Source organism: Limulus polyphemus, unplaced genomic scaffold (assembly GCF_000517525.1).
Source record: "Limulus polyphemus unplaced genomic scaffold, Limulus_polyphemus-2.1.2 Scaffold239, whole genome shotgun sequence".
Lineage (NCBI taxonomy): Eukaryota > Metazoa > Arthropoda > Merostomata > Xiphosura > Limulidae > Limulus > Limulus polyphemus.
This window is the reverse complement of record NW_013665849.1, coordinates 351,092-372,481: the sequence shown is the minus strand read 5'-3', so window position 1 is coordinate 372,481 and position 21,390 is coordinate 351,092. Positions and strand designations below refer to the sequence as shown.

Sequence of the window (21,390 nt, the reverse complement as noted above, 5' to 3'; positions counted from 1 at the left end):
ATGATAGTTCTAGAAACGTTGCGTCACGGTGGTCATGTGACTCGCTGACGCAACAATATCATTCACTGCATAATTTCCAAAAGATGCAATAGTTTATACATTGTACAAACAGGCCGCCGACTCGGCGAACGAGCACGAGAACGTCTAAACCATATTAAACTGAGTAACCAAGGTACACCCATAGGCAAACGTTTCACCAACCACAAACATACAGTTGAGTACTTTTCGATTCTGGTACTTATTAGCGTTTCAACAGACATTCATAAAAGAGGACGACTGTAAAAAAAATTAAGCTATAATCTGGGAATCCCACAACCATCTGGTTTAAATGAACGCTTTTATTTTCTATAGTATCTCACTTTTTCCACATTTGGTTTCAATTTTAATTTTAACCTGTTTTATATTCATGTATAAGATGTAAATTCGCAGAGAAATTTCACGCTCAACGTTCAAAATGCAACGCACGCAATTTTTAAATTCTGCGCATGCGCCCTTTTTTTGTAAGCTGTACGATCTGACGAAGAACGCTAGCTCGAAACGTCACCCTCTTCAAATAATATTTAAAAAAGTTGGCGACTGTTTAACGTATTCTTTAATTTTGATATTTTTGTCGCCTATGCGGTTAACTGTATATTTCCATAGTATTCATACAGAAAGCTACGAGTTAATTAATAAAAAACTGTAGGTTAATCTCATGCATTATAGAGAGAAAGTAATAACTAATAAACCAAATGTAACTGCTTAAACTTGAATAGCTAATCAGAATATTTTATTTTCACAGTTGTTTGATTATCATCACTTTCCATCACTGCCATAGGTCTAAAATGGGTGGATTTTTTTATCTATAAATAATATGGCTCGAGAAAGACTGAACGATTTCCAATGTACGTGTAAGAATTGGATATAATTTGAAATTTATACGTTGGAACAATATATTTTTTTTTCAGGGAGTTTAGAGTAGGTTTTTTTTTATGAAGATTCAAATTACCACAGTACTCCACCTTATGTTTTCATATTACCAGGCTTAATATTATTCAAATTATTCACAAGTTATTTTGTGATTACACTTATATTGATTTCTTCTTCAAAATTCATTTAAAGTACTTTTTGACTATAAATCAATAGCCAGAGTTGCACTCAGACAAAGCTAGAAAAATAATATTACCAACCTCAGCATGTGACCCAGGAGTCAACGTCTTGTTACACTTTTCACATTTCAAGCATGGTTTGTGCCAGTCTTTTCCTAAAGACGTCACCCTCTCGGCTTAAAAAAAAAAGAATGACTTTACCAAAATATAATTAAACAGTAGTAAATATGCAAATCCATTAGCTAATTGTATAAAAGAAATTCATCCACGAACAATTAGGAAGACTGGTAAAAGTTGTTGATCTAGTACTGTGAATTTACTCAGGAAAAGTTGCATACCCCAACAGCTAAAAATTCGTATAATTTTCGCCCCTGTGTCTGAAATCCCTGGGGAGGGACGAGTTCATCTCAAAGGGATGTTTCAAGCATTCGACAAATTGATATGAATTGGGGATTTTCATACCTATAAATGTTGTTTGAAATAGTCAGTGACATGTGCAGCGGTGGATTCTGGTTTATTGAACTTTTAACGTCTTGTCTGAATTTCGGCGGTAAATTAAAATTACAATGCGCATTGTTTTTACCCGATGTAGTCGCGGACGATGTTACGGTCTGGAAAAGTATCTCCACCCCATCCATAGTAACGCCCCCCAGTGGTACAGCGGTATGTCTGGGGACTTACAACGCTAGAATCCGGGTTTCGATATCCGTGGTGGGCAGAGCACAGATAGCCCTTGTGTAGCTTTGTGCTTAATTACAAACAAACAATCCATAGTAGCGCCCCCCAGTGGTACAGCGGTATGTCTGGGGACTTACAACAATCCATAGTAGCGACGAATCTACAACTACTATTAAATAATATAGAGAATACTGCCAACAATATCGTATAAAAATAAATGTTCCTAAAAACCAATTACTTACCTTCACGAGACTAACAAAACACAAAAAAGACCCATCAAAATTATACATGAATGGAACACTTCTCCAGACCACAACCTCAGCAAAATGTTTAGGTTTAACCTTCGACCCAAAGCTAACGTGGGTAAAACATACAAATTATATATTAACAAAACTCTGAAAACGCACAAATTATGAAAGAAGTCTAACAGGCAAAAAACCACAGAACCTCACCTGACAATGTTATGAAATTTACAAAACATATATATATACGTCCCATCATTGAATATGCATGTCCCGCACGGATAAATATAGCACTCAAACACATAAATAATAAACTACAATCTATACAAAACTCACTAATTATCACAGCGTTTAAAGTCCCCCGTAGCACTTCATCAAAATGTATGCACAGTTACGCAAATCTACAAACTATAGCTGATAGACTCTTGCATAATTCTTTAAATTACTTTGAGAAAAATTGGCAAAAGAATGACTTCCTCTGTGAACTCGATCGCTACTACATACATGATGGAAGTAGATCTAAGTACATCTCACCTGTGAACATATATTTTAGAAATAGGAATTCAATAAGACCACATATTACTGGACCTTAAACCTTACATTAGTTTAGACTAAAATAAATAGATTTAAAACGAGTATTTTATGTGAAATGTTATTATATTAGTTTTAAACGAGTGAAATGTGTTGTCGACATATACGGAACTGTTCGCCAAGTGTAAGACTTTACAATACCGAATTTAAGTGATGATATGCACAACACACGAATGTAAATGCAGGTACCTACATGGACATTGCCCTGAAAGAGAGTCGGAGCAAGTGCGGTTTACTCCGACAATCATGTCGTATCTACATCAACATTCATCTGTTCCAAAACCGTAGTTCGGAAAAGAGGAAGAGATCTTTTGTACCTGACCCTCCCTGTTCTGTCAAGACCAAAATCCCGATCACGAAGCTGAAAGAGACTGAGTACCTAATGTAGAGATTTTAAAAGAAAGACAATAGAATTAGAGGCCTGCCTCTAAAGTGGAATATATTTGACGTTACTTTATTCACTGTGAATAAAGATTTTGTTTATTTGTTCACTTGTGTTTCTTTCCTTTGCCGTCCGAGTTTCATTTGTTCTCTGCTTAATCGTTCTGAATCTGCGTTTTGGATACTTTGAAACTTTTCTGCTTGACATCATTGAAACTGAATATCAAGCTACTTAATATTATTTGTTAATTTTCTGAGTGAAAGAAAGTGAACAAAAATATATAATATTATGTTTACTACACCATATCTGCTTTATCCTTTCCCCCCAGTGGCACAGCAGTATGTCTGCGGACTTACAACGCTAAAAACTGGGTTTCGACACCCGTGGTGGACAGAGGACAGATAGCCCATTATGTAGCTTTGTGCTTAATTTCAAACAACAACAGTTTTATCCTCTGCTGACGAGACCTTTTCTATAAATACCAAGGCTCTTCCGGCCGACTGGGATACAACAGATATAATGGTGGTTGAGACGTTACATTAATTACTGAACAAGTGTTACGGTGTGAACTGGATTATTAAGCTTAGTCCATTAATGTGTAACAAAATATTCGAGATCTCTAATGTAAACTAAGACATATTCTATTAAATGTGCAATGACCTTGGTCTACCAGCTACCTGTGTGTCATCACTTTTTGTGGATACACATTTTGAAGATCTAAACAAATCAGTTAAAATGACTATTAAATATGGCCTATAGGCTTTTCAAGTTAAAACATGTACATGTTTTTTAACAAATTTACTAAGACCTTATTCCTTTGATACGTGTTCATATGAAAGGATGGAGTTTACGAAATAGGTCAGCATGTATAATTGATTTAGATGGTAGTTTTTTACCCCCTTGTCATAAAATAATACGGATTAGTTTTATCCCTTGTGGTATACATTATTTTGTAGTATCTTTTAACTTGACCTCTGATTTCTATCTACGACTGAGTCTATAATACGTGTGTATACCTTACATTAGTAAGAATGTGGAAAACGTTATTTTCGCTTACCCTTTTATTAACCTCTAGTTTGTAACAAAAACACTGAAACTGCTGGCGACGTTATTAACTGTTGATTTTTCAAAATATATATCTTTTTTTTATCTCTTCATCCATACCTAATATATGTAAAATTTTAAAAATCGACCTTTTTGTTGTTTTATTTGAGTAAGTTTGCTACTAAAACTATAAATTAAAATTATTACTTTACTAGCAACATCAAATTGATTACAAGTACAATGACTAATAATTGCAAAAACACGAGCTAATAATTACTGTGACTTCCCTTAGAATGAAAGGCAATATTAGTATCTCGAACATTTGTTTATTTTTTTCTTTTCGAGCAAATTTGAATTGGAATATCTCCTGGGTCCACTGCGAGGAATCTAACCCTGAATGTTAGCGTTGTAAGTCCGTAAACTTACTGCTATTTCTTCGGGAGATACATCTCGAGGGATACTATACTGATGTTTCTCCGGATATTATCTTGTGATATTCCTCAAGGTTTTTTGCTAATTCGGAAATGCTATTCGATGTTCCTCCTGTGTTTCGTGTTTATACATTTTACTCTCAAGCGAATTTAATACACACTACATTTTGTTGAGATTTTGACTCTGAGTGCATGAACCGCACCATTCTGTTTCCTTTCCTTCTCCTTAATTACCGTTTCACAATATTTCCTATGTGTTTTGGGTAATTATCATGCTCAAAGATGAAATTCTGACCAATCACACTCCATTTCATAATTGTAAAGCACGATGAATTCAAATGTATTTGTAGCACACAGTATTCGGAGTCTCGTCTAATTAGATGTAATCTCCCACTTCACAAGTTAAAACACAGTCTCGTACTTGTTTACCACTTCATTGCATTTCACTGATGGCTGGGGAACACTGTTTCTTCAGTCTTTTTCCCCTTCGTTTTTCTGACAGATTGTTTTCTCTTACGCCCAAAAAAATTCAAATTTGGAATCATCACTATAAAGTGAATATTTCGACGGGCCGGACGTGACACAGAGTTAGCATATCGACTGCATGTAGATGGGGTCTGAGGTTCGAGACGTGATGCCTCTGATCCCTGAAACTTTTAGCTGTGAGCGCATTATAAAAGAAACAATCAGTCCTGTTATTCAGTTCAAAAAGTCGGACAAAGCTCCTGTGACGGAGGGTTGTCAGTGACCCAGAATTAGGAACAGTTATTTCTGAAATTTAGGGGACTTTTATCTCTTCTTTTAGCCCTCATACTTTAAGAGTTTCTTCAGCTTGAAAATTCCAATTTCAAACCATTTAAAATCGTTTGGTTTTATTTTCCTGCGATGAATTTTCTTCTTCTTCTTTTTTACTGCTATGTGACACACTTATAATGCTGCAATAATGGGCTGACATCAAACAGTGGATCTGTCGATGTTTTCCACAATAGCATCATGCTATACGTCAGTTATATTGTTGGATTTCTTTTAGTCCTTCATTGATGTTGCTGAACATCAAGGCGTCTGCTCTTTGATTTGCCATCATTTGGCACAGTTTCATTATATCTTTTGAGAATTTTCAAAATATCTGTTTTCAGAATTCCTGTTGGTAACTATTTTAATATCACTGTATAGGCCGATTCTTTCGTCAAACTGATAATATCGTGGCTAACTCAGTCATCAACTGTAGGTTTTGTTACTATATTTTAAATTTCAAAAGACGTGGAAAGCTATTGGTCTCGCATTCAGACTTGTTTTTAGCTCCATCATTATTTTTAATTTTGGCCCGGCATAGCGAGGTGATCAGGGCGCTCGACTCGCAATCTGAGGGTCGTAAGTTCGAATCCTGGTCACACCAAACATGCTCGCCCTTTGAGCTGTGGAGGCGCTATAATGTGAAGGTCAATCCCACTATTCGTTGGTAAAAAAGAGTAGCCCAAGAGTTGGCGGTGGGTGGTGATGACTAGCTGCCTTCCCTCTAGTCCTACACTGCTAAATTAGGGACGGTTAGCGCAGATAGCCCTCGTATAGCTTTGCGCGAAATTCAAAACAAACAAACAATATTTTAATTTTCGAAACTATTTATGCATCAACTTGTTTGTAGAGCCATATCTTTAATAGCTATAGGTCCTCTAATAACATGTGAGTCGCATAAAAAGTTTATAAACAATATAATTAGTTAATGTAAGTAATTACTGTTGGGATCTTCTTCTACGTAACGCTGAGTGTTTCAAGAGCAATTGACAAAACATTAGTAAATACGATGCAACATGTAAACCCCCAGTTAATGAGCGGCATAAAAACAAGTCGGTAGTTTAAGGGTTAAACTATATCGTTAAATGTGGTTTTTGTTAACGAGATGCATGCAATTAGAGCAGTCATACTCATGGTAGTTTGTCATGTGTGTCTTGTCTAGGCCGCTTTCAGCATTTAACCAAAGATCCAAAGACTGAAGATGTATTATAGCCTGTAGAATTTAGATTACATGGAACATGGAATTCACACAAACACGAACTCCAAAAATGTTTCAGTTAATGACAAATTCGCTAAAAAAGTGACATTCCCTCAGCAAAGTGTTATACTGTTTAAGTAAGATCAATATAACCAAATATTTTACACTTTGTTGAACAATTAAGAAAATAACTTTAACATAGTACTATAATTTGCGTAAATGTTTTGTAAATTACACGACAATTTCTGTTATGTACTTATGTAATATGAGAACGAATTTTGCAACTGAGAAAAGACATTCTACCTTCCAGAGAAAGCTATAGAATACTCCTAAGAGTTTTCAATATTTTCAAGTTAGACGAAAAGCTTCATAGAATATAATATAATTTTATTTCTGATGGGAAATAAATCAATGGGCGTTACTTGAAAAACTAGAAAACGTTTTTTAAATTCTAGATGGCCTGTTCAGAATCCGACTTCCCCCTGTGGGATAGCTGTAAGTCTTCGGATTTCCAACGCTAGAACCAGGGGTTCGATTCCCCTCTGTGAACACAGCAGATAGCCTGATGTGGCTTTGCTATGAGAAAACACACACACACACACACACAGATAATCCGACAATGTGTATACCTATTCATTTAGGACCTTATCTGGTTGAAAGTTGGAATGCACGAAAAACTTATCACTTAGTAGCTAAGCCAACAGTTAACTTCAGATATAACACATTACACAATGACTGGTTTATCAGCTAGCTAAACATATGCCTTACGAAAGTATAGGCAAAGTAACATTATCAACAAGGTATACGTGTGTACACATCCCACACACCCAACAAACAACAGTGGAATAAAGTCCAATTGAATTCTTTTTTTTTCTTTTCTTTTTTCTGTATTAAGTTATCTTTCAGCATCAACATTGATCCCGAAATATTGTTTGTTGCAGAACTCCAGCCAATTAATAATGACTGCTGCATCTAACGTCTTACTGAAAGAAAATGTAATCTAATAAATCTTCGCTGATGTAATGTTTTGATGTAAGAACGGATTTGAGCATTTAGTGTAATCATATCACACATTGGAGTAACAAAGTGAACACAACAAGATATTAATTCAATCATCCATTCGAAACCATACAGGCCCGGCATGACCAGGTGGTTAGGGCGCTCGACTCACAATATGAGAGTCGCGGGTTCGAATCCCCGTCCCACCAAAGATACTCGCCCTTTCAGCCGTGGGGGCGTTGTAATGATACGGACAATCCCACTATTCTTTGGTAAAAGAGTAGCTCAAGAGTTGGCGGTGGGTGGTGATGATAACTAGCTGTCTTCCCTCTAGTCTTTCGCTGCTAAATTAGGGACGGCCAGCGCAGATAGCCCTCATGTAGGTTTGTGTAAAATTAAAACTTCAAATTCGAAACCATCCAATACTTATATTTTTAACAGCACGCTCCCCAGTGGCACAGTGGTATCTCCACTAGAAACCGGATTTGAATACCCGTGGTGGGCAGAGTACAAGATAGCCATTTGTGTAGCTTTGTGCTTAACCACAAAACGTACAAACAAACAATTTAACAGCACAAAAATACAAAAATGTTAAAAAGAAAATGACATATATACTCTCTAAGAACTGTAACATTCAGTATTATTTTATGTACTCGTATTTTATTTTGTATTTATGGCAAAGCTACTAAGAAAATCTGCAGCCATCCATAAATTTGAACTATCGACCAGAGAGGGAGTGAAAGCAGAACTTTACCACCCACCGTCCACGCTAAGGGACTGACTGTCACTTTTATTACACACATATGCATAAGTGGAATGTGGAATATTTTATAGTATTGCACGGATTGGAACATTTAATGTAATTATATCACACACTGGAGTAACAAAGTGTACACAATAACAAAAAATGTCATATTCATTCCATGTGAATAAAAATAACATTATTCTCTAAACGTAAATATTTTGATAAAGTATCTGCCAAAAAAAAATCGCTTAATTTTAGTCCAGTCTATAAATGGTGTTTTACAATTCCAAATACATTTTCAGTGCGCTCGAAACAAGTCAAAAAAGTAAAGAAACATGTAAAAACATGCACTTAAATAAAAAAGCCCATTTTGATGTTTATTATGTGCTATGTAAAAAATATTTAATCATTTCCAATAATTTTTCTACGAACGTTTTCTTGTCCCAAGATTTGAAAAAAAAAGGGGCTGCCCTCTCAACGTCTATTGGTTTCTTATAATAAGAGTCTGCGGACTTAAAACGCTAGAATCCGGGTTTCGATACCCGTGGTGGGCAGAGCACAGATAGCTCATTGTGTAGCTTTGTGCTTAATTACAAACAAACTTATAATAAGAGTCTTTCCTTTCATATCAGCTTTTTGTGTGATCATGAGGAACTTTGCCATAACATATAGATTCAAAGGGCTATTTTCCACGGAGAATATTTCTTTATTTTAACTTAAAGATGTTTTCGTAACGTTAGATAATTTATTCCAGGCGATCACTCACGCACACAAACAGAGATAAATGCTATTGTTTAATGATTCAATCTTAAGAACATTAATGTACTAGAACGTATATAGAGGGTTCAGTAAATTATCTTTAAACAGTTTTGAATATGCAAATCAGCAAGTCACGTGGCAACCACATCTGGTATAAAGTCGCAGTGGAACGAGATGTATAAGCACTACATTTAGACATTGTTTGGCATTCTGAGGGTAGTGTGATACTACTGAAAACTGATCATTTTTGGGAATGGCACGTAACAGACTTTTCTGGGACAAAATATTCGTACACTCAGATCATAAACATATATTCAGATTGGATAGTTACAATTTCCAAGAAAACTATATCTCTTATACTTAATGGCATTGGAAAACAAAGGAATATGGATCAGTTTTGAACAAAGACCATCCAGGAAGAGACCTGCAAGAAGTCACATACCCTAGCCGCCATAATTAAAGTTCGGCGTCTTGTAGCAGGTGATAATCCACGAACGCAAAGGTCAATGGCAAAATCCGCCCACTTCTCCCGTACCACAGTACAAAAGCTGCTTCCACTATATATCCAATCAACTATCGCATACCCCAAGTTACTGAGGAATGAAATGGGTATCCATGCTATACCACATGATGACATACTGGTCAAGCCATCAGACGCAGCGTACATGAATTTCTGTGCAATAGGACTGTTGAAACGGGCTCTGGGAAACTTGTACATTAGATGAAATATGGAAAGTTTGCGTGAAACATTTGTAGAAACTATGCCATAGGTCGTGGTAATCAGATGAAACATGACCAGACATGACGACATGAACCATAACGACGTAGTGAGGCGCGAAAATCGCTTTGATACAACGTACTCAACCTCTGTACATAATAAAGCCAGGAATAGGTATATCCGAATAAGAAAGACGATATGTTAAAAGTTTATCTGACCAGAAATAATAAAATCTAATATTAAGTTTATTTCTTTTGAAGTTTTAACTATATACAGAGTTAACTAACGAATAATAGAAAGGCTACAAGGAACGCAGGATTTTCAGTGCTTCGTCACGAAGACGAAGTACCATATTTAACACGGTGTTATGCCCACCTGCGTTATCCATTCAAATATTATTTACTACATCGAGTAAACATTTATGCAAGAACAAACTTTCTACCCAGTAGCTCAGCTGTAAGTCTGAGGGCTTATAACACTATACGTCGGGTTTCGATATTCGCGGTGGGCAGAACACAGGTTTAAGTTTATTACGAATTTCGCGCAAAGCTACACCAGAGCTATCTGCACTAGCCGTCCCTAATTTAGCAGTGTAAGACTAGAGGGAAGGCAGCTAGTCATCATCACCCACCACTAACTCTTGGGCTACTATTTTACCAACGAATATTGGGATTGACCATCACATTATAACGCCCCCTACGGCTGAAAGGGCGGGCATGACGGGGATTCGAACCCGCGACCCACAGATTACGAGCCGAGCGCCCTAACCACCTGGCCATGAGGCAGAACACAGATAACCCGTTGTTTAACATTGTGCCTAAAAACAAACAAACAAATAATAAAAAATAGTATGAAAATATTATATAAAATGAATAATTGTTTGAATTTCGCGCAAAGCTATACGAGGGCTATCTGCGTTAGCCGTCCTTATTTTAGCAGTGAAAGACTAGAGGGAAGGCAGGTAGTCATCACCACTCACCACTAACGTCTGAGCTACTCTTTTACTAACGAATAGTGGGATTGATCGTCACATTATAACGCCCCAACGGCTGAAAGGGAGATCATGTTTGGTATGACGGGGATTCGAACCCACGACCCGTAGATTGCAAGTCGAGCTCCCTAACCACCTGGCCATAACGGGCCTATAAATAAATCAAAACATAGCCCTTAAAACTGACAGCGAAATACATGCAATATCCTTCCGAAAAGTAACGGGGCTGGGCGTGACCTGTGGTTCATCGCGCTGTATGGTGTATCAGAGAATCCATTATTCGCGTATTGTTGCCGTAAAATACGCACTCGCACTTTGGAGCCGTGGGTTTATTATAAGAGTGATATCAAAATTTCACTATTTTATTAAAGTGACCCAAGATATGGCGATAGGTGCTACTGGCTAGAAGTCCTTCCTCCAGTCTATCAGTTCAAAATTATGACTGGCTAACACAGACAGCCCTTGTGTAGTCTTGCTCAAATGCTCGAAACAAAGAAAAGTAAATCTAAGAGTAACTTACCAAAATAAACTGGTCTGTCGCACTTTGGACAGTTTGGCATGATACTATTGTTAGGTGAACGAAGGAATACTGATTTTTAATAAATACTCTCAGCAAACGATACAAGCAAAGTTGTCTCCAAAAATTGTTCTCAGGCGGTAGGTAACGTGTGATATCGGTAATTCACTTGCTCAATCATGCAGGATTTGTGTTTTGTGCCCGCCCTTCAAATGTCAGGCCCACCTGCACATGTACATGTAATAGAGATAAACTCTAATCAATGGTGATTTAGAAGTGGGCATTTTCTGTTATGTATTTTTTCAATCTCTTGATCACTGTACCGTTAATATCGGCGTGTAGGGTTACGTACACGTGGCAGTAAACACTCTTAATCCACAAAAATCTTAAGGTTTATTTACCAAGGGTGTGAGTTACAAGTAGAAAAATGACAGTTAAGATAAAAAAAAACAGATAAGAAAGTTAAGCAATGCTGTTTGTTTTATTGGGTTGAGTCTACTCCCTTTGTAGTTGCCGTTAATTATGATCATTTTCGTGCGCTTTTCTTAATTAGAAATGAAGATGTAACTTAGCATAACTCGGCTTAATCTACGTTAAAATATACTATTAGCAAAGTTGTACGATTGGTTTTTATTTTGTGTCATAAATCAGTTTTTCTCTTCTTTCACCTTTAACCTCACAAAACTCCAAGTAATACTGCATTTCGATACACTTCTAGTAACATTAGGACCAGGGTTAACTGCGTTATGAGTAGAACCTTAAATTATCGCGTATATACACTAGCTTCGGTGTTTGGAAGCAACACAAAATGTTCTAAAAACGTGTTGGATCAGTCAACATGTCTAGTTTTTAGAGGTTCTCTTCCTAAAAACGTATTATATATGGGTAAAGAGGAACCGCAAGGGTGATGTCTGAAATATTGTTAAGCAAGTTTTGAAAGTTTGGATCAGTCAACATGTCTAGTTCTTAGAGGTTTTCTTCCTAAAAACGTGTTATATATGGGTAAAGAGGAACCGCAAGGGTGATGTCTGAAATATTGGTGAGCTAGTTTTATAAGTTTGGATCAGTCAGCATGTCTAGTTCTTAGAGGTTCTCTTCCTAAAAACGTATTATATATATGGTAAAGAGGAACCGCAAGGGTGATGTCTGAAATATTGGTGAGCTAGTTTTATAAGTTAGGATCAGTCAGCATGTCTATAGGTGATATTGACAAACTTCTAATTACTTTTTTCAGTCATTATCTACAAATTTGTCGTGAACCTCTACAACAAGTGAATTTTACTGTTTCGTCGAACTTATAAACAATGTTTAATTAAAATCTATGTTTTATTACATCTTTTCTACACAAACATCGCATATAGTTAAGACATAGATGTTAAGGGACATTAATGCCTTCTGAGAGAAAATCTATGACTTGTAACTAATTCAGAAGACGTTTGACAATTAGTGCGAGAGCTTCAATCAAACCAAATGTCATACGAAACTTTGACCTATAAACTGAACAAGATTACCTGGTAATAACAAAAACGCCACGTTCTGCTATGATTTTATACATGAATGTTTAACTCTATTTATTTTTTTTTTTGGTTTGATAGTTTTGTTTCGGAAGTTCTCGCAAACCATCTGCCTTATCTGTCCCTAATTTAAAACTGAAAGATTAAAGAGAAAGCAGCTAGATAATAGCACCCACTACCAATTCTTGTATTACTCTAATCGAATAGTGGGATTTTACCGCCGCTCTTACAGCTTACCTGCACCAAAGTGCGGAGCGCAAACTTTCGGCAACGGGATGCGAATTCCCGGATCTATAGTCTGGCACCACAACCACTAGTCCACGTCCGCACCATCATGCATCGTTTTTAATATAAACAAAGTTTCTCAGAAGGTATAGCAATGTGCCTCAATTTTGTTAGGATTGCGGTTTGCAGCATTCAGTCTCAATAGGAACGTGGGACAGCGGTAAGTCTTTGGATTTAGAACGCTAGAATGGGGGGTTCGACTCCCTTCGGTGGACACAGTAGATAGCCCGATGTGGCTTTGCTATAAGAATACAAATGTTCAATAGAAACACTCAAAAATCGTAAACGAAAAAAAGTAAACAATACTCCTCAAGGAGGCTTTTAAGCTTACCTTACAGCAAAATATATAAATTTTAGCACTAATTATTGTATAAGGATATCTTAAAATATTTGATCACATGCTACTAAGTGTGGTACTATTATTTATGTAATAACACATTCCGTTAACACTGAAAAAGTGACTTTTGCCTATTTTATCAAGTCTGCTTGTCTGCTTAGTTTGCTCCTCAAATAAGAATTTCAGTATCATTCACCCATATTAGATGGACAGTGATTACTTCTAAAACACATCCTTAGTGACCTTCCATAGTTTTCCTCAAACTACTTACTTTTACTGCTATGTTGATAAAGAATTAATTTCCCTAAACGAAGTGAAACATCAGGGCAGTATCAATTCATGACTGGTCTAGCCTGATATGTCACCATTCTATCTCTCAAAATCGTCAAGATGATTTGTAAGTATTCTTAAAGCTGTATCGTTTTTCTGTATACCTTTAATAACACACACATTCTCAGTATAAATATAACTGTCAATAAGACAAAGTGAATACACTGTCAGTGTAAATGTAACTGTCAATAAGACAAAGTGAATACACTGTCAGTATAAATGTAACTGTCAATACTGTGAATACACTATCAGTGTAAATGTAACTCTCAATATGACAAAGTGAATACACTATCACTGTAAATGTAACTCTCAATATGACAAAGTGAATACACTGTCAGTATAAATGTAACTGTCAATATAACAAAGTGAATACACTGTCAGTGTAAATGTAACTGTCAATAAGACAAAGTGAATACACTGTCAGTGTAAATGAAAATCTCAATATGACAAAGTGAATACACTATCAGTGTAAATGTAACTCTCAATAAGACAAAGTGAATACACTGTCAGTATGAATGTAACTCTCAATATGACAAAGTGAATACACTGTCAGTATAAATGTAACTCTCAATTATGACAAATTGAATACACTGTCAGTATGAATGTAACTCTCAATTGGACAAAGTGAATACACTGTCAGTATGAATGTAACTCTCAATATTACAAAATGAAAAGTAAATTGAGAAAGACATCAGGATGGGATTTTGAATCAAAATTATACAATAAAATTGTAAAGGTATTTATGAATTAGTGTTTTTATCACCTTATTAACTGTATGAAATAACGATGTGTCTCACTGAAGTTTTCGTTTTGGTTTATCGACTATTGTAACAATTAAAATCCATGCAAGAAGACCCAAGTGGTATAATTCTGAATAAATCTTATCCTTCACCTTCTGAGGATTTATCTCTGATAAATTGCTAAATTAATTAAGGAACCAGGATACCAGGTCTATGATATTCTTTGCCAATACGTAATTATTCAAGGCTGTTCACTTCGTTTCTAACTTTGAGGTATAAAGAAACAATTGCTGCTTGTACCGGATTGAAAGCATAATTTTTTTCTGCATCTTAACGTTGGAACTCAGCTTCCAAACTAGGATTATAGATGGAGCTCTTCTTGACCTTGTGACATACTCGAACACAATTTTTTTATAGCGCGTTGGGGACTAACAAACGCAATAATTAGATTAGAATGGGTATGAATAAGTTCAAAGAGAAAGCATGAATATTTAGGGAACATTATTTTTGTCAGAGAATAATGTAGGAAATTTCGTTACATATTTTAGGTTTGATTTCGAAGTAGCAAGCTGTAGTATAAAAAAATGTTGTTAGATCAAGATCGGTTAGGTGCTAGGGGGAACAGAAAGCGCTAAGGTTTGAAAGAATAAAGTCGATCCTCACTCAAAAACCTGATTGGCTTCACCCATGTATTTAATGTTTGTTTAAAAGACAAAATTAGCAGGTAACAACCGTTGAGAATTATTGTTGAAACATAGAAAAGAAAAAAACTAACACATGACAAATGCAATGAGTTTCCAAAATAGTTGAGAACTGGATTACTTTATTGGAGAAAGATTTATCCCTCCAAAATATTCACTGTACTGATAAAGGTATATTGTAGCAAAATAATTAACTTGATTTGTTTGTATGTAGTTAATACAAGGCTTAACTATGAACTATCTGTGTTGTACCCACCATGGATATTGAAACTCCGTTTCTAACGTTATATGTCTGCAGACTTACCCCTGTGCCACTGGGGGGGGGGGGGGGGGGGGTATAATTAATTTGAAAGTAAATAATACAGCAATGACTTTAGTAGGCACAATGGACAGCCACGTATTTTTTCTAAACGAATCCATTTTTTACCAAGAAAATTAAAACATTCATTACTACCTTATTAATTTATTTTTAAAGGCTATGATTGCATAATAAATACGTAAAATTGCTGAAGTAGGATACATTTTATAATATAGTTCAATCTTATTGAATTCTTAGTCGAATAATGAACCTTTTAACAGCTTTAATATTTTTTGATTATATGTATTTTCTTTTAAAGCTTTGTTATTTTTGCGTTATGTTAGGTACTAAAACATAGCTGGAAATAAATAAAAAAAACATGCTTTAAAACTATATTAATTTATCTTGAAAATAGTAGATGGCAGCACCACCCTAAAGTTTGGTTTGATTTGTTTGTTGAGGGCCTAGCTACACAATTGGTTATCTGTCTTCTAACCACCACGGGTATCGAAACTCGAATTCTAATGTCGTAAGTCTGCAGGCATATCGCTAAACCGCTGGGGGCACAAATAAAAGTATTTCAGGCAACCAAAATCAATGCGTTTCGTATATTATACGATATAATTCATCTTCCCTATGTTTAAAGGTATTTTTGGGTTGGATATTTTTATCATTACTTTAAATACACAAGCAGTCTAGGAACTGGTTTAATTTGTAGTATTTAACGTTTTAAGCGACCATAATCTTTAATTATAAAGCTATTTTGTCGAGATTAACTGACATCTGACAGCTGAACTCAATTTGAAATAAAGAGTCGCCTAAAACGAGACACCCAAGAAAGTATTTCTGGAAGAGTTTATGGCAGGACTCAGTGTACCCCAGTGGAAGAGCGGTACGCTTGTTGACTCCCACTGCTAAGATTGAGGGTTCGATTCCTCGCGTTGGACATTGCAGATAGACCAATGTTGATTTTCTCTAAACCAAACAACAACAACAACAATAACAAAAAAAAAACTAAGTACAACGGCAAAACAAGTAAGTGCATCCACACACTCATTCATCTTCCGATTTTATAATTTCTGTATAATTTGATAGCATAGTATGTGTTGTAAAAATCGTAATTTAATGCTATTTACTAATTATAATTTGGAGCAATAAAACGTTTATGCCATTTTTAGTAATACCTCTAAAATAATTTGCTGGTATTGCACAGTACCGGCAGAAATAATTACACATGGAAGTACGTAACACTTACACTAACCGAACACTTACACAGTAATACCAGCTCTCCAGTATGTTAGCCATCATTGAAAACGCACTTGTGTTATTTTCCAGATGGCACTGATTTCTTTTAAGAATGACAAGACAGGTTCGCTGAATAACGAGAGTTTGTTTGTTTGGAATTAAGCACAAAGTTACACAATGGGCTATCTGTGCTCTCCCCACCACGGGTATCGAAACCCGGTTTCTAGCATTGTAAGTCCGCAGACATACCGCAGTGCCACTGGGGGGCAATAACAAGAGATTCGTCATGATATTTATACTGTGAAATAATGTTGTGTTCTCTGACTAACTGGTTTCGCGAGAAATAGATTGAACACAAGTGGAAAATCACAAAAAGAAAATTTTATTCAAACAAATACACTGAAAATGTATTTTACTTACCACAAAAGATTGACACTTTTGATTAGGAGTTAGGTTTAAGACGTTCTAACTTATTCAGATCGGGTTTTAATTAAACAAGACTAAGTCTGTTGAAATTCTGTTCAAGACTGAATAAACCTCACGTTGTTTACTTAACACGTTAGTTAATGTCAGACTTCTTACCAAGAGTGACTAGCACTATTATGTGACTGTTCACTTCCAATGAAAAATAAGAGAAGGCCTTAACTTCCAGAGTTCGCCTGGCTGCAGTTAGAAAAGATAACTGTCAAATAGATGACATTGCAGCTATTTTTACTACATGAAGAGAAAAGGTGTTACTCTAGGTGAATAACACAAAACAATAGGTAGCTAGAGCAAAAGCAACGTAATGACTTTCTTGACCAACGTGTTATGTGGAAGATGCACATACCTGCACAAATAACAAATTTTATTAAAAAATTCCTAAATTAACACAAGCAGGTAGAAAACACATGGTAGGCTTATACACCACATTTTTCATTTCCTCTTCAATTCAGGCTTTTCCTCAAACCGACATTAACCTTAAGTTTAAGGACAGTTAGATTTACAAACACGTGTTTGTGAAGGAGCGACGAAACTTTCTCTCACTTTCTGTGAAACACTTATACGCAACACAGCATTTTAACAAAGAAACTCAATAGATACATTTAAATACTTTTTAGCGCAGAAGAATGTACGTAAAATAATACCCTTTAATAATTACTTTTCTCACAATCACATGATACATAAGAAAAGAACGTTCTTTAATAAGGATTAATCATGATACACAAGTGCAAACAAAGAAATGCAAAATAATCCTTACAATGATCAAATGAGATACACCTACCAATAAGCATAAAATCATACCGTTCATCAGTAACTAAGCTGTAGTTTTAATAATGGAATAGAGCCAACCTCATGATAAAACCAATAATTATAAAACAGGAATTCATATGTCTTTACACAAGTGCCAAAGAGAAAATTCACATGAGAACATAGTGACATACGTGAAATAATCCTTGTATTGGTATAAGCAAGTAAATAGAAGAAGCCATTTAACAATGATAATGGATTTTGATTGCCATACTTTAAACAAAATCAAAAGCAGTTATTAAGAAGAACACTTTTAGTTGACATATTGTAAAAACACGCAAGAAAAATAAACAAGCCATTTAACACAGAAGTAGAATGTAACAAAAGCAAAACTCTGAAATAATGGTAGTTAATTTCAACCATCTTATTAAAAAATTAAACTGTGACTAAGACCTTTCAATTATGATACATGTTTGTTAAATTTCTTTTTAAGACATACCCTAAATGGTAAACAATTTAAACAAATAAATGTAATACTCATCAAAACACAAGTTACAAAACAACCCGTTGCATAAGAATGATAATATACATAGGATCTTCAAGAAAAACAACAAAAAATATTAAACACAGAATATATGACAAAACGCATCACAAACTTACATAAGAAAATGATGATAAAAAAGGGAAACAAACAGAGTACCTTTTATCTAAGAAATTTACAGTAATTATAAATAAAGTTCTTGAACAAGGAAAAACAAAACATAATCAGAAAATCGATAATTACGCAAATACATCACATGAACATAATAAAATTTATTGAAAAACACTACAAGTATAAAGTATTTACACAATTAGGAATAATATTTACATTATGTACATTTCTCTCTCAGGACAACCCCTGGTAGAAACGCTCTCACTTTACTTTAAACCTGAAAGTAGATCCCCCAATGCTACCGAAGATTTTATGTTGGTTGTAGTAGTCTACTATATGATCTCTTTGCCGAGGCCTTATTAGCCTGGGCCAACTCTGCACCTAGTCATCCTAACCGGATCGAGAGCTGTGAACGTTTCCACAGATTATTTTTTATTTCAGCTCTGTCAATTCGATGGCTTATTCCTGACAATGCCTTTTAAGCACTGGAATCTGGTCTAGCGCTGGTCAAGTAGCGGTGGCCGTAGGTGGGGTAGTGGAAAAGCTCTAGTTTCAGCTGCACCCGGGGTAAATTATAAGAACACGTCAATTGAAGTGGATTGGATGCCACAAATGTTGAGGCACCTTCATTGCCAAAACCATAGCCACTGGTCTTATCATACAATAAATAAATCCTTGGTCTCAAGCTCATGAAGACAATCTGATATTCGGTTAACCCTTGGTAAGTCCTTAGCTGAAAAATGTTTTTTTTATTTGGAATATAACTGCCCCACCAGAAGTGAATAAACATTTAGCACATATGTTATTTAGTGATGGTGCATAATCTGTCAGGAATCTTACTGGTCAAAACTGACATCCTGTTGACACCTCAGTTATCTTCTCCTTCACTGAAACCGCTGTGATGATTTGAGGTTGTGCTGCTTGAAGGCTGCACTTGTCCGGCCTAACTGTATCGGTGATGTAGGGTTTGCTGGAGCTAGGTACAGTTTTGGCAGCCTTACCACGATAAGTTGGAGTGCGGCAGTAGGATGTTGCTTGGTCCTGGAAAGCTTGAGAGCCAATCCATGAATGGATTTGTTGGTGGGACTTCAAGCCTTCAATGTGTCACTCAGCAACAGTTTCCTTCCATGGACTCCACTGATCCGAATGTTAGGCTATCTCTAGGCAACCTTGGAATAGCCGTAGTTCTTGGTCTTCCACATTGTTAAACATGAAATTCTGGTCATACTGAGCATCACAGTCACATCATTTCGTGATAGAGCACTAACTGCACGTTTAAAGACACACACTGAAGGAATGAAAGTGTTACTGGTTGACTGAAAAACAAGATAGCCAGAAGAGTTAAAGCTTTATCTTAAATAGCAGTTACATGTGATTGTTGTAAAATGTTGTAACTATTCAGTTACAACCTGCCCTATTGTTAAACAACATTTCAGTTGACACAGGTTAATCAATAAAACTGTCATCTTATTCAAGCAATGTTTCTACAAGCTTTGCGTGTTCTCATGCCCTATATCGCCAAAACATGTATCTCTAACACGCGTGAATGGCTCGGTCCACCATATATAATTTTACTGCCCATAGCAAGAGCTAACACAGCTTGCTCTCTGACCGAGTCCCATTTCTTCGGTTACCGTCTTTGTTAGCAGAAAATAACTCCGAATTCTAGAAGAAAAACAAGAACAACAACTAATAAATAACACAAAAAACAGGGAGTCAAAATTGCAGAAACTGGTTTCTACACACAAGAGCTGATCCAAAATTCCAGTTTGATTGATTCTCACGAACATACTCAAATAATCGAAATAAGTATTTCCGATTATTACTGTTTTTGATTATTCAAACAATTGATTAATTGAAATTACGATTAAATTGACTTTCACGAAAATAATCAACTAAACGAAATTAATTTTTCCGGTTATTATTATTATTTTCGATTATTTCAATTATCTGAATATTCAAAATATTGCCACCAATCTTGCTTGTCCTGCTTTTGTTATGTCAAAGCTACTAAAGCTACCTGCTACTGTCACTAATTTTAAGCTGCTAGCTAGAGGAAAGGCAAATGGCCGGCAGCACCTGCCGCCAACTTTTTTCGTTTTGAAGTAATGACATCGTGATCTGATTTTTATATTATGATCTAAAATATTATGATACTTTATTGTTAACTTGCTAAGAGGCATTAAGTAAATACACGGCATTTTAAACACAAATCGGCTATATTTCGGTAAGGCTTTTAACAAACTTACCATGTCACATCAGGTGTGAACTACCTCTTTTGTAAATATTCTACAAATATAAAGTGCTGGTCGAGCAGTTAACGTAGGACAATTTTATCAATGAAAAATCATCGATTGGAGTTGAAAATGAGGTTGAGCTCCCATTTGTAATCCACTTTGACATTTTAATCAAAAGACCAGGAAAACTACTGACTTGAATCTTCAAGAGGCAGACATCCGTTGCGCCTCACTTTAACTCCTGTGAAAAATGTTTGTAATTTTATTACAAATTGAGTTTCTTCCATTTTGTAGTTATGTAATCAATTATGTAAACAAATTATGATATAATTTTACAGAGTGACCCAAAACTAGGTATACAGTTGCATATGTTGAATCTATTGAATTGTGTACAGTAGGAAGTCGTGGAATGTTGACGAACTGAAAGGGCACATCACAGACGCATTTACAGAACTTGATGGACAGACAGACTTGTGTTAGAAAGTTTGTATAAATGTGTCAGACAGACTCCAGGATTTTGTAGAACAGCGATAGGTTTCAATTTGGATACCTGCGGGATTAACTTTCCCATAATTCCATGTCATGTGTAAATTGCCTTTAAATAAATTATCAATTATCAACTGCACACTTTAATTTAAATCTAATT

General features: G+C 35.6%; 1 protein-coding gene across 1 annotated transcript in view; it reads right to left on the bottom strand.

The window, feature by feature from the left end:
• The window catches only part of LOC106478665 (cysteine-rich protein 1-like), an 18,272-nt gene extending 6,769 nt beyond the window's left edge, over nucleotides 1-11,503 (bottom strand). Inside the window, exons 1-2 of the mRNA XM_013939220.2 lie at nucleotides 11,179-11,503; nucleotides 1,170-1,264 (exon numbers count right to left, since the gene is read on the bottom strand). Of these exons, the coding sequence (XP_013794674.1) occupies nucleotides 1,170-1,264; nucleotides 11,179-11,218 (135 nt within the window). The 5' untranslated portion in view covers nucleotides 11,219-11,503. The remainder of the gene's footprint in view (nucleotides 1-1,169; nucleotides 1,265-11,178) is intronic.
• Nucleotides 11,504-21,390: the final 9,887 nt, after the last annotated feature.